We start from the raw sequence: 27,304 nt of genomic DNA, 5'->3' as shown, positions 1-27,304 counted from the left end.
GTTCAGTAACCACGGATAAATATGCAACGTTACTCAGTATAGCAGATATTGCTGTTGTTACGAGTGTAGACCTGAAGTCCTGAGCTCTAAAGTAGTTTGGCTGACCTGGAATATCCCTGTAGTGTCTATAAATGACATTTGACATTTCAACAGCTTCGCGTATCACAGCAGATAATGCAATACTATTATTTATGGCGAAAACACAAAAAGTTATTCTTGTAGATTTGAAGGACTTCATTTTAGAATAGTTTGGTCAACCCTGAATGTCCCAAAGGTTTACAATGAGCTAGTAGACTTTAGATTGCTCCAGTATTTGTGGTCGATTATGCAGTGTTACTCAGTAGAACATATATGGATACTGTTACGAGTGTAGACCTGATGTCCTGAACTCCAAAGTAGTTTGGCTGACCTGGAATATCCCTATAGTGTCTCTAAATGACATTTTAGTTATCAAGAGTTTCGCGGATCCCAGCAGATTATGCATTTCTATTATTTATGGCGAAAACATAAAGTTTTTTTTTTGTAGATTTGAAGGACTTAATTTAAGAACAGTTTGGACGATCCTGAATGTCTCAGAGGCTTATAATGAGCTAGTAGATTGCAGATTGCTCCAGTAACTGCGGTTGATTATGCAGTGTTACTCAGTATAACAGATATGCCAACTGTTACGAGTGTAGACCTGAAGTTCTGAACTCCAAGTTTGTTTGGCTGACCTGGAATATCCCTATAGTGTCTATAAATGACATTGTAGATGTCAAGAGCTTCACGAATCCCAGTAGGTTATGTAATGATATTGTTTGAGGCGATAATGCATAAAATTATTCTTGTAGATTTGAAGGACTTCACTATAGGACAGTTTGGAACACCTAGAACATCCCAAAATATGAAACATCTTTTGATATTCTTCACGAAGGTTAAATGAATACATATAAACGTAACCCACATCCAAGTTTAGCTTTTAGAACAACTGGTATGTCAATTGTTTCATTTTTCCAAATTTCATGGTGTTCAGGATGTTCTAGGTTATCAATGAAATCTCAAATACAAATATTCCCATTTTTCCCCAATAGAGGACTCAATTTACAGCAACTTTTCCGTAGACAGTATTCTGTTTTGTTGAATGGTCGAATTTATACAGCCGTTTCTATGTTGGGGTCATATATGACCCCTCCGGCTCCAAAGGGTTAAAATGCTTTCGTTAAGGTTTTTGTCACCAGGAACGCAAAGTAGGGTGGGGCGGGACAAGATGGGTCGCGGGGCAAGATGGGTCAGTGCCATTTTCGGGCGCATTACTTATGTTTTGATTATGTTAATAATTTTGTTAGATGACCAACATGAATATACAAAAGTTTGGGGCATTGATTAAAAAATTATTCACTCTCATTGGAAATAAAAAATAAAATGGTTTTTAGCCATTTTTCTTATGCGATACATTCCATATAATCTCCATATAAACGGCCGCGGGGCAAGATGGGTCACCTTCAATTTTGAACGTATTTTTGGAGCATTCAAACGTTCTTTATTTTTTATTACAAGACTATCTCATAAATGACTTCAAACAAGCGGAATGAACGCTCAAAATTATAACATAAAATTATGATAATTTTTTAGTGAAAACATCGATTTTCAAGTCGCCTTAGGACCACTCAAATCGTAAAGTTTTTTATATTCCAAATATATAAAAATGAGTTTGAAGTCCCTTTGAGGCAACAAAACTCACGAACGGCTGAACCAATCGGGATGACTCTTGCAGGGTTTGATTCGTATTCATTGTGGCTGTGTTTATAAGTAAAAAAAAGTTACGAAAATCAACTTCAAAGAAGAGCAATTGAGAAATAACTGAAATTGTTATGAGCGAGGAAGAAATTCAAAACGATCACAATAAAACCAATCTAGAGTGCGGTGCCAAAATGACTCCCCAGCAGATGTCAAACAATCACAATCAAAATGGCAGTACAACGTCTGCCGGGACAGCTAGTTCCAAATAAATTTATAAAATGTTTACTAGTAGCTCTTGTTTACTCAGTATGGATATGGAGCATATATGAATGCGGAACAAATCTTATATTTTGACGTCTTTCGTTGAGAAAATGTGACTTGCCTAAAAGGTGACCCATCTTGCCCCGCACTTTTTTCAAGGCGCAAAATCAATCACTTTTTAAAACTGCTTGTTTAACATCATATTTTGTATTTAATGAACTTTTTATCGACTTTTAGCATAGCTAACTAGTGTATTAAAGAGTAGCGGACGAATACAAACCAAAACGATTTGTATTTACAAAGTTATGGTGATCCATCCTTAGGTGACCCATCTTTCCCCGCCCCACCTTACAATCATATTATAAGCGTATTAGTTACTTTGCAAAATAATCAATTGCTTTCTAAGGAAGCTTGGGGACGTTTTTTTTCAACGTTGTCCTCAGCCTGTCTAAAATACATGAATTATCCTAAATCTAACCTAAACTAAACATTACTTTTATAAAGGTTAACTGTCTACAAAAAATGGCATTAAAACTGTCGTTATAATCCTTCCAACTAGCTTTCATTTGTATACACGGGGTTTTTTTAGTTGGGCACCATGCTACAAAAATACAACATGGAACCCTACAAATGCAAGAGCCTCAAGTTGGTCGCCATGTTACAAAAAAAAAGAAAATTAACTATTATCAAAGCATCAACATAACACGACACACAGAACCTTACAAATACACAAACAAGAAGCATCACAAATTTACACAGCACAACACAGAGCATAAATGTGCCCTGTTATCCAGATGGATAACATCTCCCGATCACAGGATGACGAGGTTTCATGTATTGGTTTGGGCCCATCAGTCATCGTGGAATTGTATTTTAGTTGGCAGTTTGCCTTTTAGTTCACAGTAGTTGTTGCTGCTTTCATAGTTCGTTTTTGTCTAGGAAAACTAATTCTTATCAGGCATCAGGTTTCGGATTTCGATACTTGAACTCAATAACTTGAAGTCCGTGGCAGGGAAAGGTTTACATATCTACCGTGGGGTGCCTTAATTTCGCGCGGGTCCAAATTTCGCTCACTGATAATATTTAGAGATCATAATCATGAAACTAATTGTACAATTGTCCAAATTTCACTTTAGCTTCACTATCTAAAGTGAAATTTGGACAATTCAACAACCAGTTCTATGATTATGATCTCTAAATATTATCAGTGAGTGAAATTTGGACCCGCGCGAAATTAGGGCGACCCCCACAGTAGTATTTGACTTCAGTCCGAAATGGCCTGAAAGTTGGCAATCAAAATTTAATTGCATTTCATGGGCCTCTATTTTTGCAGAACCCTATAAATGTGCATAAAATTTATGGGAATATATACAAGCTAAAATAACACATACATCACAAAGAACGCACGAATAATAAACGTATAACACATGAAACAATTATTCTGTTTTATAATTGTAACAGATATTTATATCCGTACCAATTTTCAACATTATTTTTTTCAAAGGTTTATGATTGAAACCTCCAAATGTTTCTATGTCATTGTTAAATTAGTGTCTCAACTATATAATCCAATAGATAAATGCATGGTTTATCGATTGGAAGCAGGTGAACAATGCCTTCGAAAACTTTCTCATTTTTGTGTGGGTCATACTGTACTTAGTAGTAATGAGCATCGTCGTGCGGGGCTACTTTGGACACTTTTGAATATGGATTTTTTGAATTCAAAGTATGGTTCAAATCTGTTTTATGTCTTTGGAACTATTATGATGCAATATTTCCCCCATCATTTGGTTGGAATTGTTTTTCGAACAAACCCTTTATTGCCTGTCAGAAGGCGAAAAAACATCGAGTACACCAAAAAAATATACATATCGTATCTGAACATTTGCTCTGTAAACATTGTTTCTACAATTCATAAATTTCAAAGGGGGTTGATCAATTCGTCCAAGATGTATCAACAGCATATACAATCAAATATTTGTATCGTTATACACTATAAATGATCGTTTCAGCTAAATAAATGATTGATGGTCCCTTTTTTCAGGCTGTCTATATTACAATATCACGCTGCTCATAATACCAAAGGTAGCACAGACTTATCTAAAAACGCATATTTTTATTGAAGTCATGTTTGATATAGTATAGTACAGTAATCTGCCCCCACTCGCATAACAGTCCCGTCTTTGCTGGGTTTCCTATTCATATAGGACTGTTCTGCGAGTGGAGGCAGTAATGGTATAAAGTAATTTTCTAAATAACCCTGGAATTTAAAATGCAGTTTTGTTATAGATAAAAAAGTCCAAAGTAACCCCCATCCGGTTCTATATGAGATGTGTCCGATTGGTGTATGAACAACTTTTTTGTTTATTGATGGATTTAGTTCAAATTTTGCATACATCCTACATACATAATCACGATTATTATGTGTAAAAATTGTGAAAATCCATTCTCTACTCTGGGAGTTATAATGGCATAAAGTTGAAAAACCATGAAAAAGTGTATAAAGAAGCCCCGCACGACGGTAGCCTGCTTTTAGCAAGAATTATCTGATGAAAACCCCCCATTCTTTTTCGTTTTATTTAGATTCAAAACGCCGCTAGAACTCGCGAGCCTTCCAGATTGCAGAAAATTTTCACCAACATGTTCCGAGGCTTGAGCGTTCTGATGATACCCGTCGCAGCCACAGTTCCATCGGTAAAAACTTTCCTACAGTTAGAAATCCAAGTTTTGTTCATCCAATTCACCTTCAATAATTTTCAGTGTCTCTGTCTGTACTGGGTAACCTCAAGCGCCTGCGGTCTTGGCCAGAATCTGCTACTGATGTCACCCCGTTTCAAACGACTGGTCGGAGTCCCTCTGGTACCCTCGGAAATCGCCCGGCCTTACCAACACATAAAGGCAACATTTTCCTCTAGATTCGACGCTCTATTGGCAAAGGTAGGTTTAGGACCCAAATGATACAGTTGGAGGTGTATTGTGTAAAATAGTAAAAAGAGTTATTTTATTCCTGTAAAAAACGGTAACATTCTGCTTGTTGTTGGTTTTTTAATTCTACATAGAGTACTCCCTAAGTCTGAGTATTTCACTTTGGTTGTGTGTGGCATTAAGATAAAGGCAACGAACTACAATGGCACTCTGGCAAGAATTATCGTCTCTACCTACTACACTCCGTACATGTGTAGTGATTGTTTCAGCTTTTGCTCGATCCAATCCAGATAGTGGGCCACCTTGACGTAGACACCCGGTTTGTTGGCGTAGCCGCAGTGCAAGCCCCAGGATATGATTCCGTACAGTGTGTGGCCACCTGGAAATGGGGGGAAGAGAAAACGTAAACATTTTGTCGTATACCTAGAGATGAATATTCCGTTCGAATACTTACGACTACTGGCGCATACTAATGGGCCACCGGAATCGCCCTCACAGGCGTCGACGCCTCCGTCCAGCGTACCGGCGCAGAACATTCCCTCGGTGATGTTGTTTCCATAGACTTCCGGTTTGTTGCACGTGGCGTCCGAAAGTAGAGGCACCTTGGCTGCTCGCAGCTCCAGAGAGTGCACTGCAATAAAGAGAAAGATATGTAGGTTAGATGAATAGGTACGTTATATACATTTGTTAGCGAAAACATCAACTGACTACTCTCATATTGGTAACGCTCTATCCCTGTAAGAATTCTTGGAGGTATTACCGGAGAACTCTCATATAATGGTATCCTTGGAAAAATTCTTGAATTCAACTGAAAGAATTCCGGGACGAATTGCTGGATGTATTTAAAAAGAAATGCCTAGAGAAAAACAAGAAGGAAATCCTAGAGGAATTCTTGGTTCATTCATGGAAATCCCTGAAAGAGTTTTTGAAAAAGTCTTCCCTGAATAAATTGCTGGAAAATTGTCTGAAAATCCCTGAAGGAATTATAGTAAACATTTCTGATGGGATCCCTGAGGTAATTCCAAAAGAAACTGCTGGAATCCCCGAAAGAATCCCTGGAAAGCTAGGCAACCTTTTGAAGAAATTCCAAAAGAAATTTCTGGAGAAATCCCTACACTTTTCAGAAGGAAGTCCCTGGTGAAATACTGGAAGGAATCCTAGAATAAGTCCTAAAACAATTGTTGGAGGAAACCCTTAAGGCATTTCAGGGGATTTTTTAAAGGAATTCCTTGCCAATTATTAGGAAGAATCCCTGAAAGACATTCTATGTGAACATCCTCAAGACATCCCTGAAAAATAAACTCATAGAGAAATCTCTGGAGGAGTTCCTGAATTAATGCATGGATAACTTCTTGGAGAGAAAAAAGGATCTCAAGATATATTTCTGAAAGAATCCAAAGACGAACTTCTGAAGGAATTCTTTTGTAGGAACTGAAGGGAGCATTCCTGAACAAATTCGTGGATGAACTTCTAAAGGATTTCTTGGAGAAAATTGTGAAATAATTTCTGGATGACATCTCTGCATTCTTCTAAAATTATATTAGAGAATTGTAATACAAATCGCAGGAGAAATTTTCCTAGAAATCCTTGAAATAATTCAAAAAAGTCTTCAGGTATTCCTGGAGAAATTTATGGGTGATGATGGAAAGATTTTTGAAATTTATGAACCCTGAATAAATTTTTGAAGGGATCCCGAGAGGAATTTCTTAAAGAATCACTAACGGAATTCGTGGAACAATCCCTGGAAGAATTTCCAGAGCATTATCTGAAGGAATTCCTGGAAAAATCTTCCTTCAGGGATGGAGGAACTCCTGAACGAATTCCTGAAGAAATTCCTACAATCAATCTTGTATGAACTCCGGGAGGAATTCCAGGAGAAATCCCTAAAGGAATGCCTGAAGGAATGCCTGGAGGAATCCCTTGAGAAATATCTGAACTATTCCCTGGTACGATTTCTGGCGGAATCCCTAGAGGAATTCCTGGCGGAATCTCTAGAGCAATTTCTGGAGGAATCCCTGGAGGAATTTCTGAAGGAATATCTGAAGGGTGTCCTGATTTTTTCTGTAGGAATTCCTAGAGAAATCTATGGAGAAATACCTGGATACATTCCTGGACAATCTCAGAAAGAAATCCTGGAGGAATATCTGATTGAGTACCCGGAAAATTCCAGGAGGAATCTCCAGAGGAATTCTGGGAGGAATCCTTGAAGAAATTTCTAAAGGAATCCCTTCCTGGAGGAATTTTTGAGGAAAGGAGGAATTACTGTAGAAATTCCTGGAGGAATCTCTGAAAGAATAACTGCAGGAAATTCATTGATAAATTCTTGTAGTAATTCCTAAGGGAATCCCTGAAGGAATCACTAGAGGAATCTTTGACACAATTCTTGAAAAAAATCTCCGGCGGAATCCCTGGAGGAATGCCTGGAGAAATTCCTGGAGGAATGCCTGGAGGATTTCCTGGAAGTACTCCTAGAGGAATATCTATAGGAATCCTTGGAGACATCGCTAGAGGAATCCCTGGAGGAATTCTTGGAGGAATCCCTGGAGGAGAAATTTCTGGAGGAATTCCTGTAGGAACACCTGAAAAAATTCATGGAGAATTCCTGAAGGAATGCTTGGAGGAATCCCAGGAGAAATATCTGGACAAATCCCTGGAGCAGATCCTGGTGGAATTCCTGCAAGAATTCCTGAAGGAGCCAAAGGAAGGAAATTCCTGGAGAAATTCCTGCAAGAATTTCTGGAAGAATCCCTGGAGGAATTTGTGAAGGAATATCTGAAGGATTTCTTTAATTTTCCTGAAGAATTTCCTGGAGCAGTCCCTGAAGGAATTCCTGGAGGAATCTCTGATTGAAATCTCGGAGGAATTCATGGATAAATTTCTGAAGAAAATCCTTGAAGAATTCCTGGTGGATTCCCTAGTTTAATACCTGCAGGAATTCCTGGAAGAATTCGTGGAGAAATTCTTGGAGGAATCCCTGAACCAGTTCCTGGAGGAATCTCTGGAAACATTACTGGAGAAACCCCTGGAGAAATTCCTTGGAGAATCCCTGACACATTTCCTGGGAGAATCTCTGGAGAAATTCCTGAAGGAATGCTTGGAGTAATTGCTGGACAAAAGCCTGAAGGAATTCCTGAAGGAATCTGATTGAATTCCTGGACGAATCCGTAGAGGAAACCCTGCAGAAATTTCTGAAAAAAATCCTTGAAGAATTCCTGGAGGATTTCTTACTAGAGAAACTCCTAGAGAATCCTTGCAGGGATCTTGGTTGAATTTCTGGAGGAATTCCTGAAGGAGCTCATGTAGGAATACCTGAAAAAAAATTCTAGAGGAACTCCCGGAGGAATTCCTGGAATTCCTTTTGAAGGCATCCATGGGGCATTTCCTGGTGAAAATCCTGGAAGATTTGCTGTAAGAATTTCTGAAAGAATCCAAAGAGGATTTCCTGGAGAAATCCCCGCAGGAAGTAATAAAGAAATCGTAGAAGGAATTCTTGGAAAAATCCTGAAGAGATCCCTGGAAGATTGCCTGGAGAAATTCATGGACGAATTGTCCGGAAGATATTTCGGAGGAATTCCCGGAGCAATTCCTGGAGGAGTCTCTGGAGGCATTCCTGAATGCAAGCGTGCAGGATTGCCTGGAGAAATTCCTGGAGCAATGTCTAAAAAAATGCCTAGAGGACCTGGAGGAATTTTAGAAAGCATTCTTGGAGGAATTTCTGAAGCAATTTCTGGAGGAACAGTTCCTGGAGACATGCCTGTAGGAATTCCTGGAGGAATCTCTAGAGAAAATCCTGGAGGAATTTCTGAAGGAATATCGGAAGGATTTCCCTATTTTTCCTGAAAGAATTCCTAGAGAAATCTCTGGAGACATACCTGGATAAATTCCTGGGACAATCCCAGAAAGAAATCCTGGAGGAATCTCTGATTGAGTACCCGGAAAATTCCAGTAGGAATCCCCAGAGGAATTGTGGGAGGAATCTTTAAAGGAAATTCTAAAGAAATCTCTTGAGGAATGCATGGATAAATTTTTGGGGAAAGGAGGAATTCCTGGAGGAATCTCTGGAAGAATAACTGGAGAAATTCATTGATAAATTCTTGTAGTAATTCCTAAGGGAATCCCTGAAGGAATCCTTGACACAATTCTTCGAAGAATCTCCGGCGGAATTCCTGGAGGAATGCCTGTAGAGTTTCCTGGAAGAACTCCTTGAGGAATCCTTAGAGGAGAATTTTTTGGACATATTTCTGAAGGAATTTCTGTAGGAATACCTGGAAAAATCCTGGAGAAATTCCTGAAGGAATGCTTGGAGATATGCCAGAAAAAATATCTGGACAAATCCCTGGTGGAGTCCCTGCAAGATATCTTGAAGAAACCAAAGGAGAAATTCCTGTAAGAATGCCTGGAGGAAGTGGTGAAGGAATATCTGAAGGATTTGCTTAATTTTCCTGAAGCAATTCCTGGAGCAGTCCCTGAAGGATTTCCTGAAGGAATCTCTGATTGAAATCTCGGAGGAAGTCCAGGAGGAATTCTTGGATAAATTTCTGAAGAAAGTCCTTGAAGAATTCCTGCTTCATTCGGTGTAGTTTCCCCGCTACGAGTTGTATCAAGTATCAAGTAGGTAGCTTATGCCTGACCGATTTATCCCTAACTTCGCGCATCCACGACAACGTTTGTTCAACTTCCTATTGTTAAAAAAATATATCTTACCTGACGAACCGGACTGCGTCGAACCCCATCCGGAGATTGTACAATTCATTCCCTCCTGGTACGGTTGACTCTTCGCCGGTAGACAAACCGGCTGGACATACTCACTAAACCGAATCGGTGTCTTCAACAGCACCACGGCAATATCGTTGTTCATATGATGCCCAACTCGGAACTCTTCGTGAATGTAGTAATCTTCGATGAAGATGTCGATCTCGGCCTGTTCCAGTGCATCCGTATTGTAGTCACCGATACGGATCATGTAGGCTCCCTTGGGATAACCGATCAGACAGTGAGCTGCCGTCAGAATGTGGTACTTGGAAATCAAAACAGCCCCACACCAGTGGACCGATTTTCCTTGCTTCTTTGCCCTCAAAGCCGCCTGCCACGGATGATGGCCGTAGACAGTTTCTCCGCCGTGAACTACGCGAGAACCATAAGAAGGTTTGACTAGGTTTGGGTTGATTTGCAGCTGCCCGCAGCTATCCGGGTAGATTTTGCTGGATTTCTCAACGAAATCGAGTTTGAATGACTTTCCGGCGGCACGAAGCTGCGCCGACGTTGGCCGAGGAGCCTGCACCGTCAGGCCGCATTTTACGCCCACATCTTCACCGTGACCACAGTTGTGCTCTCCCCAGTGCCAGTGGATGCAATCGTCAATCGAAGTCTCGTTACCACTGCAAGCCACCTGATCCAGCCAAATTTGCCCGGTGCCCTGTTTGTACTTGTTCTTGCGCACTTCTGCCGTACCGTTGAACCCTAGCTGGCGGCAGACTACGCGAGCTTCCTGAATGCCGAAGTCGTCATCACAAATGGTACCCCAGATTCCACGGTATTTCACCTCGACACGACCTTCCTGTTTCGTTGGACCTTCCACTAGTCTCATCTCTAGGGGCGCCTGTAATATAAGATGTTTATGAGGAACTTTATTCTAAAGGTCGAAATTAACCCTAGATAACCATACTCACATTGCAATGCGCAACGCTTTCGTCCGAACCATCGGCGCAGTCGTTGACGTTGTCGCACAGGAAACCCACCGGGACGCATTCCGCCGACGTATCACACAGCCAATAATCCAGCGGGCAGGTCATCTTCGGAGTCTTGCAAACCACACCCAGCACTTCCTCGGCATTGCAGTCGTGAACGCCCCACCCGGCAAAGTCACATTCCCTCAACGAAGTCTCGTTTCCGCTGCACCGGACTTCGTCCATAATGAACACCGGACTGCCGTCCCGCATCATGGCAGCGTTCGGTGGGTAGAACGAGTGAGGTTTCAACTCCAAGGCACCCGTTTCATAACCGAGCTCCCGGCAGAGCACATTGGCGGCTTCCAGACTGAAGTTGTCGTCACAGACGTAGCCCCACTTGTCCAAGATCTTCACCTCGACCCGTCCGTGGTGTTTATTCGACAGCCGAACTTCGTACCCGAGATGGCTACAGTTGCGTTCGTCAGCCCGATTCGCGCAGTCGTTCTTGCCGTTGCAGACCTTGGCCTGATCGATGCACCTTCCGTTGCCACAAAGGAACTTACCCTCGCATGGATCGGCAGTTGTCGTGGGTCGTTTAGTTGTTGTAACCGTAGCCATTGGACGCCACTGGGAGGATTCTTCACCGAATCGGCTTCTAACGGGAGGACTGGTCGTAGTGGCACGGGGCCGGAACACAGGGTAGAACTGTTGGGGCTGTTGTTTCTGTTGATGCTGTTGAGGGGTAATCGGCGACGAGGCATGTTGACGGTTGAAGTTCTGGCTGTTGAACGAGGGGTGGAATGGTACTGGGGGCCGGTAGGTTGGCATACCGTAGACTACGGATTGATATCCACCGAGCTGTGAGTTGATTTCGTACGGAGATGCAATGTAAGCGGAAGTCTTGTTGGATGGTTTGGGGCTTTGGTTTATTCCAAGGACGTTGAGATCTGCTGGTGGAGTTGTAGAACTCATCTTGGTATTAAGGCTGGTCATGTTCATGTCGACGTCCTTGCTTCCCATGTATGGCTTGAGCAGCATTTTTAATGCTTCACTAAGAGGTAATTCCGTAGAACCAACCGACGACTCTCGAGGGTTAGGTGTAACCTTTTGGTAGTAAGTTGGATTGAACCTTGTATTTGCCTGATTCATCTTTGGAGTCGTAGTAGCTGGAGTAGTTGTAGGAGGGGCTACGTAAACTGGTCTTATATCACTGGAAGCTGGTCGTTGATAGATAGGTCTTGAAGCTTGAAGCGGAATACTTGGAACGGTGCTAAATGCTGGTTCGTCATCCTCTCGGAACCGTACGTCGATGTCATAGCTGACGCTTTCAACATCGATTTCCTCCGCATCTGGATTGGTTTGTTTGGTTGGTCCATGATGGATCAAATTCTCATTTCTGTTACAATCAACTTTGTAGATATGGTCGCATACCGAAATCGCCGGGTTGAAGGCCGTCCCTGGTCCACAATCCTGAACCACAGTCGCTCCGTCATTGCAGTTCAAAAACTTTCTACAGTCAGTGGGATGTGCCCTCAGACCTATAACATGAGGTGGACATCGAACTTCCAGAGCTGCTGTCGGCTGTCCATACCTAGAGTCGTCATAATCTTCCTGGACATACGACGCCAACTGGGAGTTTTTTGGTTTTCTAAGCCTAGCTAAGCTTTGATAGCCATCCATCGTGTTGGACGTAATACAGTTGACCTTCGACGGCTGGTCACATTGACTCGTTTCCGGATTAAACAGCGTCCCTGGAGCGCAACTCTGTATGTAACCACGGCCTTTCCAGCAGTTCAGGTACTGCCTACAATCCATAATGTACACGAACTGGCCCGATTGAAGCGGAGGACACTGCAACCCAGTGAAACTGTCCGCACTTTCAGCCTGCTGAACGTTCTTCAATTTTTGATTACTCGCATCCAAGATAGCATTTTCATTCCCGTATCCGGTGTAGGACGACTGTAGCTTCTCGGCCCTTTGCTTCTGGAACAGCGGCTCCGTTCTGGTAGTGGTCGTTACAGCCGGTACGTACACAGGTTGTTGATTGGAAGCTGCGGATGAGTGATAGTGGAGGTTATGGTCACTTCGGGCGTAGTTTGGTTCATACGCTCGTGACTTGTGAGTGTGGACCTTACTGTAATCGCCGTGAATTTGAGGCATCATGTTCCTGTTAGGACCCGAGTTGGTTCGTGGATCGTAGATCTGTAAATAGTTGAAGTTCAATTATGATTTGTTACGGTAGTTCATATGAAGTAAATCATTAAATCAATAGTCGACCCTCTAATACCCAAATTCTTTTATTTTGATCTAAATTTCATTTTTCGTCGTCTAAAATCGATTAAAAGTGTTGGTCAACTATTCTTTTTTATTCGCGATTTCATGAAATTTCGGTTTTTTATTTGTTTAATTATATTTTTGAACATCTGAAAACTGATCAATCTACATTGATTGGGGCAGGGTGGCCACCGAACCGGGAAAACGGGAAAACCGGGAAAAAGACGGGAATTCGGAACGACCGGGAAAAAAGCGGGAAAAAGCCGGGAATTTGGAATGATTACCGGGAAAATTGTTGTTAAGAGTAATTTGATGTGCATATTTGAATGTTTACACCTCATCGAATATTGCTGGGATACTTCTACGAAATCCCAAGGAATTCGCCTGTGCAATCACTTAAAATTTCCTTAAAACAGAACTTGGGATTCTTCAAGAAGTTTCTTCTAGAATTCCTCTAGGTTTTTGTACCGCTTGATTATCTCTTGGAATTCGATGAGATTTTTTTGAGGAAAGAGTTTCTTACATCTGAGATTTTTTCAAAGGTTTTTTTGGATTAACCCGTGTCCTTTCTTAAATTTATTCTAGTTTTTTTTTCAGGGAATCTTTCCGAAATTTCATCAGGAATCTCAATAGATAAGAAAATCATAACCACTAAACTGGGTTTTAATCAAGACATCCTATTGCAATTTATTCAAGAGTTCCTTTTAAAATTCATCAAGATTTTCCTTCCGCAATTGTAACAGGAGTTGCTCCAACCTTCGAAATTTCCTACGGGAATTCTTCCCAGATAATTTTTTTGAAATCCCTTCTGAAATTTTGTTCTTTTCTTCCTGTAGCTTCCTCTGGGGTTTCCCTAGAATGTTCTTCTGGAATTCCTCCGAAAGCTTTTTTTTTTTTAAATCAATCGGGAGTTCTTTCTGGGATTCTTTTCAGAGTTTCTTCTGGTATATCTCCAGGATATCATTCTGTTACTCATCCATCTCCACGAGCTCTTTGCACAATTTCTGCAGGAGTGCCTTCTAAAACTTTGATTTTGAAAACTTCCGAAAAATTTTATTTTTATTTTATATTTGCTTTTGGAATTTATACAGTGTTTCTTACTGCGTTTCCTTCAAGAGTTCTTCTTGGGCACCCTCCAGGAGTTTGTTCAAAGAAACCTCCAGGAGTTGCTTATGAAAGTTGCTTTTGGAGTTGCTTTTGGGCATCCTTCATAAGCTCTCTCTGCAAATCACCCAGGAGTTCCTTCTGGATGATCTCCCAAAATTTCCTACAAAAACTTTACGATAGCTATTTCTGGAAATACTCCAGAACCCTGAAAATTAAACTACTGCGGGAGTTTTTTAATCGAGAACTCTTCCAAGAGTTCCTTGGGAAACCTTCTAGACATGTGGGAGATTCTTTTGGGAATCCTTCAGGAGTTCCAGGAGAAATCCCTAGATCGAATTCATGATCCCAGACCAAAAGTTCTTTTCCCTAATTGCCAACAGACTAAAATCCTAAATTCCCTAAAGGAACCTCTTCCAGAATAAATCCATTAACCCTCGAGCGATCGCACTGTTGTGTTTTGTACAACACGTTGAAAAGATCTCACTTTTTGTGTCCAGTGTGGTGCTGGCGGTGGTGACCAATCGCGCTAGTTATGGACGGTTAAGGAATCTAGAGGAATCCACAAAAGATATACAAGGTGAAATCGGTAAGGTACACCGGGGAAAGTTGAAACGGGTGGGGCAAGATGAAACGCGAAGTTTTGAAATAGATTTTAATACAATTTGGAAATTAATCCTTCGCTAAAAGATTGTTTGAATCAAAAACTATGTGTTATGGCAATCACACTGTTTATCATCATTATAAAACATCATGTTACCCCGCTTTTTCATCTTGCCCCACTCGTTTCAACTTGCCCCGGTGTACCTTAACAGAAGTTACTGAAGAAATCCAAGATAGTATTTTTGGAGTAATCGAAAGAAGAAATCTCGGACAAAACTTTGTAAGAATCTCCAGATGTAAGTTTTTGGGGGAATACTGAGTTGGACATCTTGAAGGAATCCCCGGAAACAACACCAATGAAGTTGCGTTAGGGTACCTACGCTAATGAATAAAATTAAAAAAATGGCTCGATTATCCTACATGTCCCGGATAATCGAGTGCGACCTTTGCTGATTTTATATGCACATCTTACTTATTATAGATCTGTCATAGTTAGCTACCACTTCTGCACTTGTTTTTTTTAAGTACAAGAAAATAAGTAAAATAATAAGTGAGAGAAAGCTTGAATTATGCACTATTTGGAGCTAAATGAAAATATGTTGTAAGTAATTTTGTAGCATACGCTTTTTATGTCATCATTGGTAGTTACTCCCATTTTTTCCATAGATGCATTACGTCAAGAATAATATTAAACTATAAATATCTAGTACATAATATTCGCAGGATTGCAAGTGCATTTTTACATGGTACTTATCATCCATATGATACAAAAATTGGGCGTTACCTACTAAAAAAATGTGCATTTTAAAAACCGGAAAAATTTCAGAAATCGTACCGGGAAAATCGGGAAAAAGACGGGAATTTCAAAACTGATATTTAGTGGCCACCCTGTTGGGGGTGGGGGTGTTGCTTCAAAACATCACTAAACAAAGTTATCAATGCCTGAAGTTATAGGCACAATATGTGTTGAAAAAGGTGTGAAAAGTAGTGAAAAAAATCACCGTAGTTCTGGTGGGGTGTGAACCCACGTCTTTCCAAGTTCGCAAGACAGGGCGTGTTAACCAACTCCGCCACAGAACAGGTAACGATTCTGTGAAGTAAAAAGCCAACTTGAACCAAATTTCATGTGAATCAGTTACAAATTGACGGAGTTATGGCCAAAAATACGGGTCGAATACGGATCGCAAAAAAAAAAGGTTCGGATGTATTGTTCGTGTTGTTGAAAATCGGAATTTTCGACATGTGAAAATCTCTGTTTCTCCTAAACCGTGCGTCGCACGCACCTCGGGCATAGTGCGCTGGATAGAGGATCAGATCCGCTGTCCAGCGCATTTGGAGAAAAGTCGATTGTCGCGTGTGGGTAAACTTCGGGTTTCAACCGCGACGACAATAATGATTGAAATGGACCTCAATCTAACGTTAAAGGAACGGACGTAAAATAAGATTGGAGCGTTTTATTATTTCAAAAATGTTGAAAAAGTAAAGTGGCGCTTCATGAACGCATTTTCTAATAAATTATAAAAGATGTTTTAGTTGAGTTTTCGGAGCCGTTTGAATTCCAGGCTTAGGCTCACTAGGTAGTGTGCCTTTAACTCCAGCAAACAAAATATACTCAAGAGTAGGCAATTCAACCTAAACGTGAGTTTTTTCTACCTAATTTTGAAATAAAAACGGTATTTACCCAAAATTGGCTAATTGGGTTTTTAAATTTTGAAAAATGTATTCCTTTTTTGATTTTATACGAAAGAGCACCTTTTTCTGAGCCACTATGATTTTTTTGTAATTACGTTCTGAAAAACTTCACTTTTCAGTTGGTTGAAGTGTCATGAAAAGGCCTACTGAGCGATTCCAAGCAACAGCATCAAAATTAAGGAAAATTTTTAATTCATGATTTTCTATTGAACTGAAACTGCACAGTTCTTCAGTTCCATCTAAATCGCCATTTTTCGATATCAAATTTTTATTTAGAGCCACGACTAACTTTTCAAAAGGGTGTATGTGAAAATGGTTCAAAAATATTCAAAAATATGCACAGCAAAAACGGATTGTTCGATTGTTATGAATTTTTCAGCAAAGTTAGATAGCTAAATGGTGATTTCTAAGAAAATATACACTGTGAAAAAAAATCTATTTTATCATTGAAAAACATCATTTTTGTCACAAAAACTCAAATATCTCAAAACCCTATCTTTTTACCAACTTGAATTTTTTAGGGAAAACGGTCCATTGTATTAGCAATCTACCATAAAAATTTGGTGATGGTAAACTAATAAACAAAAAAGTTATAACATTTCAAAAATTTCACAATTTTTACATTTAGTAAAAAAAATTTTTCTGTGTAAATTATTTCGGCCGGGAATCGCGATTTGATGCTGATTTTATTGTTCAGCAAAGTTAGATTACTAAATGGCGATTCCTAAGAAAATATACACTGTGAAAAAAATCTTTTTTAACATTAAAAAATATCATTTTTGTCACAAAAACTCAAATATCTCAAAACCCTATCTTTTTACCAACGTAATTTTTTAGAGAAAACGGTCCATTGTATTAGCAATCTACCATGAAAATAAAATTATGACAATTCAAACATTTCACAATTTTCACATTTAGTAATAATTTTTTTTGGTGTAAATTATTTCGGCCGGAAATTGAAGTTTGATGCTGATTTTATTGTTAATGGCCTTGCGTGAGTAAAACAAGTTGTTTTTATTATATATTATATATACATATAATATACTATGTACCGTAATGTTCCGATTTTATCACGCCCTCCGCGCATTAGTCGTTTATTCATTAATTTGCTGTTACATTTGAGGACAAGTGTTTTCCCTCTTCTTCAAGATGAATGTTGAAAGCGTGTTTTGCAACGTTAAAAATATTGAAATGGGTATAGATGTTGAAGAATATTACAGGGCATTTTTGAAAAGGGGCGTAATTAAATTGTTTAAACAGATGTCGCTGATGGCAATTTCTCAGTTGTTGTCGTTTTCGAACTTCCTGCGCCCTGCTTTACCGATGATATACAGATGGCTCGTTTGTCAAATTTTAGACGGCAGGACGTGCAAATGCGTAATTTTGTACACAATGTGGACATTTGGGCATAACCAGTCTCTTTCAGTTTATCTATGGTGCTTTCGGTGAGATTTCGTAACTCTTTTGAACATTTTTTTTAATTTTATGCAATTCAGTATCATAATTTCTATTTTATACAACTCATTTTGGTATCATAATGACCATTTTTTCCGAACTGATTCATTATGCAACTGAAACGAGTTGCATTATGAAAAATAGTTGCATAATGTTCATTATGCAACTCATTTGAGTTGCATTGTGAACATAATGCAATTCAAATGAGTTGTATAATGTATAAATCATTGCATAAAACTTTGTATGGAACTCATTGCAAAACTCGATTTTTTCAGCACGAGGCAAGCCTCGTTGAATAAGAGTGTGTGTAGTGACGGCTCGCGCGCGCGTTGCCTTCGGTGCCCCGATTTTTTTTCCTTTGGCATTTTAGTTCGATTGATGGCAGGCGATTATCCGGTGAGTTTGTTCTTTGTTGTTTTCTTTCTATGGATTCTATATTAATTATTTTATTAATTTTATTTTATACCATAGGTGATAGTTCGTATTCATATGTTTATAATGTCCTCTTTTCAAATATTTTTTCATTGACTTTGTGTAGTTCGTCACCATGATTGTCGACTTGGATTTTTGTTCCATTATATAACTTTTCGGGATGGCTTCTTACAAATTATCTCTTCTTTTTACCGTCGTGCGGGGTAACTTTTGAAATGCGGGGCTACTTTGGACATTTTTGAAAATGGATATCTGTTTGATGTCTTTGGGACTATTACGAAGCAATATTTTCCCCTTTATTTGGTTGAAATTGTTTTTCAAACTGACTCTTTATTGCTTTTCAGAACACGAAAAAACATCGAATGATTCAAAAAAATATATATAACGTATCAGAACATTTGCTCTGTAAGCATTGTTTCTACAGTTCATAAATTTCAATGGGTTGATCAATTCATCCAAGATGTATCAACGTATCATATACAATCGAATATTGGTATCGTTATACATTTTAAATGATCGTTTCACACGTTTTTGTTGTAAATCTTGTGTGTCTACCTGACGCGGGTGGCTGATTGTTTGCTTTCCGCGCGGAGTGAGCAATAGCGCTTAAGTTTGTATATGTTGTCGCGTCTTTAATAGTAAATATTAAGCGATCACCTGACGTGGATGGTCGATTGTTTGCTTTCCGCGTGATGCGAACAATAGCACTTCCGTCTGCATGTTTTGTTGCTTCTTTTGGAGTAAATATTGAGCGACCACCTGACGATGGTGGTTGGTTGTTTGCTTTCCGCGTGATGCGAATAACATCACAGCAGTCTGCACGGCATGCTTCAACTTCAAAAGATCATATTACTTACCAAAGTGAATTCTGACCCAACGATACCTTCCCTACTAACAATCACTCCTTCCTGCAGCCTTTGGTGGAGACGTACGGTAAACGCCAACTTTCACATAACAAAGGTTGCTATTTACATTCCTTCCCTCTTCCAACCTGACTGCAAGGACGTGGCTGGCGCCGTTATTGAACCATTAAAGAGAGCCTCTGAAGCGTGCACAGTGAGAATGTTGACCACTCCCAGTAAATTATTCAGTTGATTCATTGTGCTACTGTCATTGGTTCGGGTCAATCACGGAGTAGCAACCATAGATATGTATGTGCAGTCAATCAAAGCTAAGCTAAGCTAACTCGGCAAGCCTCGTTGAATAAATGTACGACTCGTGCTAAAAAATCATCTTTTTGCAACTCGTTACATAAATAACTATTTACTTAAATTTGACAGTTCGACACTTAACTTGACAGTTCTCCTAAGGAAATAATTATCGAACTGTCAAGTTTAAGTGAAAATTAATTTTAATTCTCCAATTGAAACAGAACCTTAGATAGGCGACGTCGAATAGTTTTACTCATTCACACCCCCTCTAAGGGGTGAGATCGGGTCAATTTTCAATCATTTGTAGTTTAGTAAATAATTCATATAATGTGATACTTTCTTGTTAAACTATCATTACCACATAGAAGAATATACATACTGAATAAAAAGTTGTTCCGACTCATTCCGACAATTGCATTTGTTATTTAACAAACAATCAATACTTTTCTGCAATATTTTCACCGAGTCCGAGTCGGGTCACCCACACTGAGTCGCTCCGCATAAAAATCGATTTTTTTATGATCCCGATCGAAACAAATGCTGATGACACACACAAAACATGCTTCGCATCGGCTGCTCTCGGCTACCGCGATCGAACTGAGAGGGGAAATATTGAAACGCGAAAATAAACTTTTCTGATATCCCTCAATATTTGCATCAATATATTGATGTCGCCTTTAAGCGGGCCCCAAAAGCGGACCCCACACGAGCGTCAATATTTCAGCAATATCGATACTTTTTGACGGAATTTTCATCAAAGCTGAAGCTCAATCGTAAGATTTTCCATAGATACACTGGGAAAACTGTGAGTTCGACGAAAATTTTGTCAAAAAGTACCGATATTGATGAAGTATTGAGGCTCGTGTGGGGCCCGCTAAACGAACATCAATACTTCATCAATATCGGTACTTTTGGACGGAATTTTCGTCAAACTCATGGTTTTCCTAAAATATTTTTGGAAAATCCTTCGATTAAGGCATGGTCCACTAATTACGTAACGCAAAAATTGACCATTTCAGACCCCCTCCCTCCCCCCATGTAACGCTTTTTGTATGAAAAGCCAATCATTTTTGTATGGATCGTAACGCTGAGCTAGACTCCCCCCCCCCCTCCCCCTCTAGCGTTACGTAATTTGTGTACGATGCCTAAGCTGAAAGTTTGATGAAAATTTCTACAAAAAGTACCGATATTGATGAAGTATTAATGCTCGTGTGGGGTCCGCTTTACAGGGCATCAATATATTGATGTGTTTCTTCAAACCATCAATATATTGATGTCGTCTGGGGACCGCTTGGGGCAACAAAACTCACGAACGGATGAACCGATCAGGAATGAATCTTACATGGTTTGATTTGTATTCATGGTGGCTGTGTTTATAATCTGTAACCCCGGAGACTTATGGGCTGCTCCGCAGCCACAGTGCCTCCCAATTACTCCCGGGACAAGCTCAGTAACATGAGACCCCTCGAGCTGGGTCTCAGGGCCGGCATACTACTCGGTAATCGGAGGGGCTTCGCGGACAAAGTATGAAAAACAGGAAATTTCACATTTCTAAACAATTTATTGGTTCCTAGGGTGTCGTGTGGGTGTGGGTTGGACAGTTCTTGTGGCGTGTAAGCGAGACTTTTGTAGATGGTACTCACGACCGCTGCTGCAGATACTTCCGCCTCGTCGCTTTGGCCCACACGGCTGCTCCTGCACTACCGTGTGGCCGGAATTTCGCCGCCGGGACAGCTCGGAAATGCAATGGCGGGTTTGTCGGGCCGATGCTTGGCCGACGGGAACCAGCGGGCGTTGCTGGTTGGTATTGGGCATCAGGCGTCATCCTTCTTTGGCGTAATCGGCACGGCCCAGGACGATACCGGAATGACCGCGCCGAGAAGGGTCCCTCCTTGGCGATTAATGCCAACGGCCAGAGGGAATCGTCTTGAATGGGACGATAGTGGTTCCTTTGCTGTTAGGCTCGGCAGCCATCTTGACTCCCGAGCCGCCGTGTGTGACCGTTCTTAATAACGGATACGAGGTCCTGAACGGAGGCAGGCCAGCTTCCCAATTCCTGCCCCTTAAAAGGGGGGGCGGGGGGTATGCGTTAATATTAGCACTGCACTACACAAGTCTTAACACACGGACGCCTGTTTCTTTTCTGGCCAATCTTCCAAAATTGAAGATGGCTGCGCCCATGAACACTCATCTCTTAATTTCCCTATTAGATTCTGCCATCTTAGCGCTCTTTTCATGGGAGCTTACTTTACAACCCTTTAGCAACGTTTTCTTGTTGAGCACGGTTCATAGTTCTCGCTAGGGTGTACCTGCTGTTATTTATAGTTAAAAACGTGAATTTTCTCAAAGACAAACGCTCATACACAAGAAAACCTAAGAATTGGAACCAACCGGTTACAAATCCTTTCGGGACGGAGCGCAAAAAAGGTAAATTTCCTTACAAATTGCTCAACTTTAGCACAATTCAACCTCCTCCTAGCGTTACGTAATATTTGAACAAATCCTTTTGAGCTACTGGATATTGTCGCGCTTATCTTTTATTAGAGTTCTGCGGCGGTCGTACGCTCGCAAGGCATACCGCCGCATGATAGTCGCAAGGCAAAACAAAAGAAAAAGTGTTCCCGCCAAAAACAAAAGCACGTGGGTTTCGCGAAGTGACAGATGTTTTTGAATGTATTTGTGACGAACGGCAAGAGTAACTCAGTGGAATGAGTGTTCTTGCTGTCAAACTCCATATAGTGGAATTATATACTTTTAAATCTGGTGACGCTGTTATGATTAGTGACTGTCGCGCTAATATCAGAAGCCAGAGGCAGATAATCGCCATATTCTGATTTTTCTTGAGAGGCATAATATGTCTACCCGTAAACATAAATGCGATTCACCCTATTGTTTGGATGCGTCTTGTCCATCCTTCTGATTAGAGGCATTTTTGAATGCTCTCTAGCGCCACCTAGCGGAAGCATCCCAAAACGGACCTGCATGTAAGGTATCATCTTGAGGGTTAATACAGATAAAAGGAAATCATTCCATACAGTGAATTATAACATAGTGGACTATATGGACTATATGTGACTATATGGACCAATGAATAACACAGCGCAACTTTTTTTTGTCTCAAGAGCAAACTTATGTGTCTCCGACAGATTTTGGGCCGCTGAATCCGAATCCGGGCTCAGATTGCTCCAGCACGTCACAATTTTGAGCTATACCTCAATTTATAGGACAAAATATGCGAAATTTGGGCTTTTTTAATTGCATGCCATTAGCAGGGCTGGTAGCAAGTCACTTTTTAGTGACTTAGTCACTTTTTTTGGGTTGGTCACTAAAAAGTCTCTTTTTTCAAGGTCAGGTCACTAAAGTCACTATTTTCACCTAAAAAGTCACTTTTTTCAACTGTTTTCAGAAATTAAAAAAATACGGATTAAAAATATCCAAAATTGTTAAATTATTAAATGATGCCACATTAAAGAAGTCAATTTTTCTTTCTTTAGGATCCCTGGGAGACATTAAAAAAAATGGCTACTACTAGCTGCTATCAATTCCAATCAAGTTGTCGGCGATGATTGAAATATTCCAATATAAAAACACCATATTGGCCATTAAATATTTAAGGTCGTCATGATCGCTTTTCTCGGTAAATGTGGTCTCAGATTTCTTAGTGAAGCGTGGTTTTACGAATTGGAATCTATTTTGTTAATTGGAACAGGCATCTTCATACACAGATAAACGCCCAAAAGTATGTAATGCCCTTGTAATTTCATTGTGTGTTGAAATTGTTTATTTCAATTTTTAAAACACCTCAAATAATGAGAGCGTACCGTGCACGGAACAACCAAAAGACCTTGAATAATCTGAAAAGAGCAATACAGATCTTTGCAGACCTCTATATTCCTTTGCGGACATTATTACATTACGGACCTTCACAGACCTGCACAATCACTGGTTGTTTGTGGACTGAACACATAGGCTTATATTCCATGGAGATTTTGTAAGATCTGTACCACCTATACAGTTCAATACAATGCTCCATTTACTTGTTAGAAGGGTCATTGGTCTGGGGCGTATAGAGTAGTCATTCGTATAATACTAGTTTCGCTTGTAGACCCTGTACCTACATTTCATGGAGTTTTGGGACGACCTAGATCATATGTAAAATTGAAAGTAGTAAAACTGTTGTGGAAATCTAGTGACTATTTAGTGACTTGGCCACTATTCTAAGTCCCAAATTAAAATTAACAACTTCTCCCAGAATGCCAGTAACAACATATTATTAACCTTTAAGAACGCGCGCCATCAAGCAACCGAAACTGCACCGTGCTCACACTGCATACGACGAGCGAGGTTTTTTGGTAGTGTTGTACTTTTTACAACAGCGCGCGTCCTGAAATTTTTTTTTTCTGGGTTAAAATTTCACCAGAAACTATGAAACAATTTAAATAAATTAATAAATAATAATATAAGACGTTTTATGTAAATTAGGAATTCTATTACATTTTCATATGTATTAAAAAAAACCTTGTTTTCTTCTTGTTCTTCTTCTTCATGGCGCCACGTCCCCACTGGGACTTGGCCTGCCTCGCTTCAACTTAGTGTTCTTTGAGCACTTCCGCAGTTATTAATTGAAGGGCTTTCTTTGCCTGCCATTGCATGAATTTGTATATTGTGAGGCAAGTACAATTATATACTATGCCCAGGGAGCCGAGAAAATTTTCCCGACTGGAACGGGAATCGAACCCGCCGTCTTCGGATTGGCGATCCATAGCCTTAACCACTAGGCAAACTGGAGTTTTCTTCTTGTAATTCTTCTAAAATTTTCCAATGGGGTATGTAGAGAAATATTTAAAGAATTCCATCAAAATTGTTCTGTTATTTGTTTCCACAAATTCATTTTTTTTTTTAATTTTGAGAGAATTCTTGCATAAATATTCTAGAAATCATATTAGAGAACTTACTCAACTTTATTCACACATTTTTAAGCATTTGTCTATCTATTATTCCAACATGGTGAAATTCATAACAGAAAACATACATCAAGTTCTCCAAGAGTTTCATAAGAAATCGCGCATTCGATGCACTGCCAAGTATGAAGTATGAAAGATTGTAATATTGTTATTTTTTTTCTTGACAGAATTTTCTGTTGGAATTTTAGCAAATATCACTCAAAAATGTTCACCTTTAATCGGTCTACAAGTGCGAAGGAAATATCCGCAATTATGTTCACAGAAAACTATTCAGAATCTTGTTCAATAAACTTCAGTGTGTGTCTTCTTTTTTATTTCTCAGATAAAATCGGCAAAATTTCTTTATCAACCTGGACATCTGTCATTTTTTTTTTACCTCCATCAAGATTTTTTCCAGAAGTTCCACCAATGTTGCCTAAATGATTTCTATCGGAACCGACTAAAGATCAATGTTGGCACATCCATTTATCCATTTACATTCATGCCATGCTCATCTAGTTCTGCCCAATATATGCTAAAAAATTGTAGATACTCGAAGAGATGGCTTTCCAGTCTTGACAAAAATAAAAATATTGCTACTTTAGGACAAGATAAAATAGCAGTATTTTTATTTTTGTCAAGACTGGACAGCCATCTCTTCGAGTATCAACCATACAGTCGAAATACGTTTAGAAAATTGTAGATACATGCAGCTTTGTACAATTTTAGGAATGAAGCATGAAAGTTTGTCTTGAATTTTTTCATAATGCGGTACCCCAGGATTTTCTGAATCAAATTCGTCCTACAATGTTTCCTCACTAAGCAAATTTTTGTGCCAAAAGTCACTATTTAGCCACTTTTTTGGTATCTGCAAATCACTATTTGGTCACTATTTTCGAGAATTTGGTCACTAAAATGAATATTTTGACCATCAGTTCTTGCTACCAGCCCTGCATTAGGCATGGAAATATTTTTTTGAGGTAATCAAAGGGTTAATTGGTCAATTAACATCTAAATTGACGACTTATGCATAATATTTCGTTTGTCAAATAAAATTTGATAGTTTTAAGTGATTTATGTTAGGTACAAAATTTCCCATACAAGTCACCCTCCAAAAGTTGCATGCAAGTTTACTTACTAACATAAAATGCTTAAATCTATCAAATTTGATTTGGTAAAATGAAATATTTGGCATGGGTCGTTAATTTGGATGTTAATTGACCAATTTACCATTTGATTGCTTAAAAAAAAATTTCCATGCCCAATGGCATGCATTCAAAAAAGCCCAAAATCGCATATTTTGCCCTATAAATTTAGGTATAGGGTCTGGGATTATTTGGCCAGAAGCACCTATTTTGGGCACTTGCTGCTATAACTCAGTCAATTTTAAACCGATGGACTTGAATTTTCGCACATGGCTAGATTCTGTGCGTATCTGATCGTGTCTCAAAAATCAAGTCAATCGGTTCAAAATTGACTGAGTTATAGCAGCAAGTGCCCAAAATAGGTGCTCCTGGCCAAATAGATCCAGACCCTAGCTTAAAATTGTGACGTGCTGGAGCAAATCTGAGCCCGGATTCAGATTTAGCGGCCCAAAATCTGTCGGAGACACATAAGTTTGCTCTTGAGACAGACCAATAGCTATTTTTTGTTGCGCTGTGAAATAAGTGACTGATTTTATGGATATTCTGGAACATTATTCACTCATTGGAATTATTCTAGAAGTCTTAATTTGAGTCTTCTAGACAATTTATGTCGTAACGAGGGGTCCATGTTTCGTTTTGTGCTGAGTAAATGTTTGGCCTATTTGGCCATGTTTTTGTTATGTGTAACTGTAACTTCAACTGAAAAATGTGTGCATGTTTGTTGTGTTTCAGGATGAAGACCTTTCAATACCCTGTATTTTATATTTTCAGTAACGAGATTTTCAGTCCTAGACTAGTTCATCTCTGGACTCATGGCTCCACTTTCAAAAGAAGAACTGTTTGATTTGTGAGTTTGCCGGGAGTGGAATTCGATCTTAGGTCCTAGATATTACAATCACCACACTCGTCCATACTATGCTAGTCTCGATCCATCAAATTTCTTCGGTACATATCCAAACACACTACTGTTACAAGTGCTTCGAGCTGCATTCCAATGAGATTCTATTCTTCTACTTAGTAAAATCGATCAAGAATCGCCGTCTTGAAGTAGGTCATATTTTCACACAGTTTCCAGCCTTCAACCTCGAATGATAACGACTCGAGTTCGATTGTACACACATGTTCTTGGTAATGAGCACTGGCCAGCCATCATCGTATCTGTTCGTAGTATACTCGTGGTACAGAGTACACAAAACATGCGTTCGATCGTTCATTTGTACGACCCCAAGATGATGGAGCTGGAGCTTACAAACAAATCACTATAGAACGTAGCTATATGTCTGCTAGTATCAACAACACTACTGATAGCAGGGATCACTTCCTATGATTGTTCACTTGTTAGATGTCAGTGAATTTCATTGATTAGTAACTTTTTCACAATGGATGCTTTTCTAAACTAACTGCACACAGATCCCATAAGAAATTTATCTAAGAGATTGTTTCGAACATGATTCATCAAAACACCAAATATTCGACGTCAACCCATATTATTCTCATCTTTTCACTGCGCATCACTTGATCTCGTCCTGTGTTTGTTTTTCTCGGAAACTGATAAGGACTAGCTACTCTAGTAGCCATCACTGTTTCACTGTTGCTTCGACTACCAAGTAGTCAGTAGAAAATTCCAACGAACACCATTAGAACTTACACCACACGTCTGTTCGATGGCGATCGCCATCAGTATCCAGATTATCCTTCGTTTCTGGAACGCCATGATTTCTTCTTCCCTGGGGGTATCCTCGGCAGAGCACGTGCCTTGGCAAACGTCCCGAAACGGCCGAGTTCTTATTCCCAACGCACGTTCGTCCTTTATTTCACACTACTTTCCCGAGCGAAACTCTAACGAAACGTCCACTCCGGTCGGATTCGCAAAACACATTGATTGATAACGGAGACTCGGATCGTCTCGAGAGGCCATCCCAGTGAGTGGT

General features: G+C 39.7%; 2 protein-coding genes across 4 annotated transcripts in view; one reads left to right on the top strand and one right to left on the bottom strand.

Moving 5' to 3' along the window:
* The window catches only part of LOC134288487 (cytochrome c oxidase assembly protein COX18, mitochondrial-like), a 14,446-nt gene extending 9,318 nt beyond the window's left edge, over window positions 1-5,128 (top strand). Inside the window, exons 4-6 of one of the 2 annotated variants that reach the window (XM_062853503.1) lie at window positions 4,564-4,674; window positions 4,741-4,917; window positions 5,040-5,128. In XM_062853503.1, the coding sequence (XP_062709487.1) occupies window positions 4,564-4,674; window positions 4,741-4,917; window positions 5,040-5,051 (300 nt within the window). In that variant the 3' untranslated portion in view covers window positions 5,052-5,128. Of the gene's footprint in view, window positions 1-4,563; window positions 4,675-4,740; window positions 5,011-5,039 lie in introns of those variants that run through there. The other variant, XM_062853502.1, reaches the window with a different exon arrangement.
* Window positions 4,953-27,304, bottom strand: LOC109426828 (neurotrypsin). Of its 2 annotated transcripts, XM_019702368.3 has the most exons (6): window positions 27,022-27,304; window positions 12,710-12,776; window positions 10,575-12,625; window positions 9,610-10,504; window positions 5,360-5,536; window positions 4,953-5,284 (listed from the first exon to the last, which is right to left on the bottom strand). In XM_019702368.3, exons 1-6 carry the CDS (start codon window positions 27,085-27,087, stop codon window positions 5,142-5,144), a joined length of 3,399 nt encoding a protein of 1,132 aa, XP_019557913.3. In that variant the 5' UTR covers window positions 27,088-27,304; the 3' UTR covers window positions 4,953-5,141. The 2 variants fall into 2 exon arrangements, with proteins under 2 accessions (XP_019557913.3, XP_019557912.3); XM_019702367.3 differs by having other exon boundaries at window positions 10,575-12,776; window positions 27,022-27,303.

Source organism: Aedes albopictus, chromosome 2 (genome assembly GCF_035046485.1).
Source record: "Aedes albopictus strain Foshan chromosome 2, AalbF5, whole genome shotgun sequence".
Classification (NCBI taxonomy): Eukaryota; Metazoa; Arthropoda; class Insecta; order Diptera; family Culicidae; genus Aedes; species Aedes albopictus.
The sequence above is the reverse complement of the archived record's forward strand: the minus strand, read 5'-3'. Positions and strand labels throughout refer to the sequence as shown.

Coding starts and splice junctions, on each gene's coding strand:
- LOC109426828 (XM_019702367.3), bottom strand. CDS start 27,087: ATGGCGTTCCAGAAACGAAGGATAATCTGGATACTGATGGCGATCGCC. Junction 10,505..10,574: donor AAAGCGTTGCGCATTGCAAT/GTGAGTATGGTT, acceptor CTTATATTACAG/GCGCCCCTAGAGATGAGACT. Junction 5,537..9,609: donor GACGCAGTCCGGTTCGTCAG/GTAAGATATATT, acceptor TCTTTATTGCAG/TGCACTCTCTGGAGCTGCGA.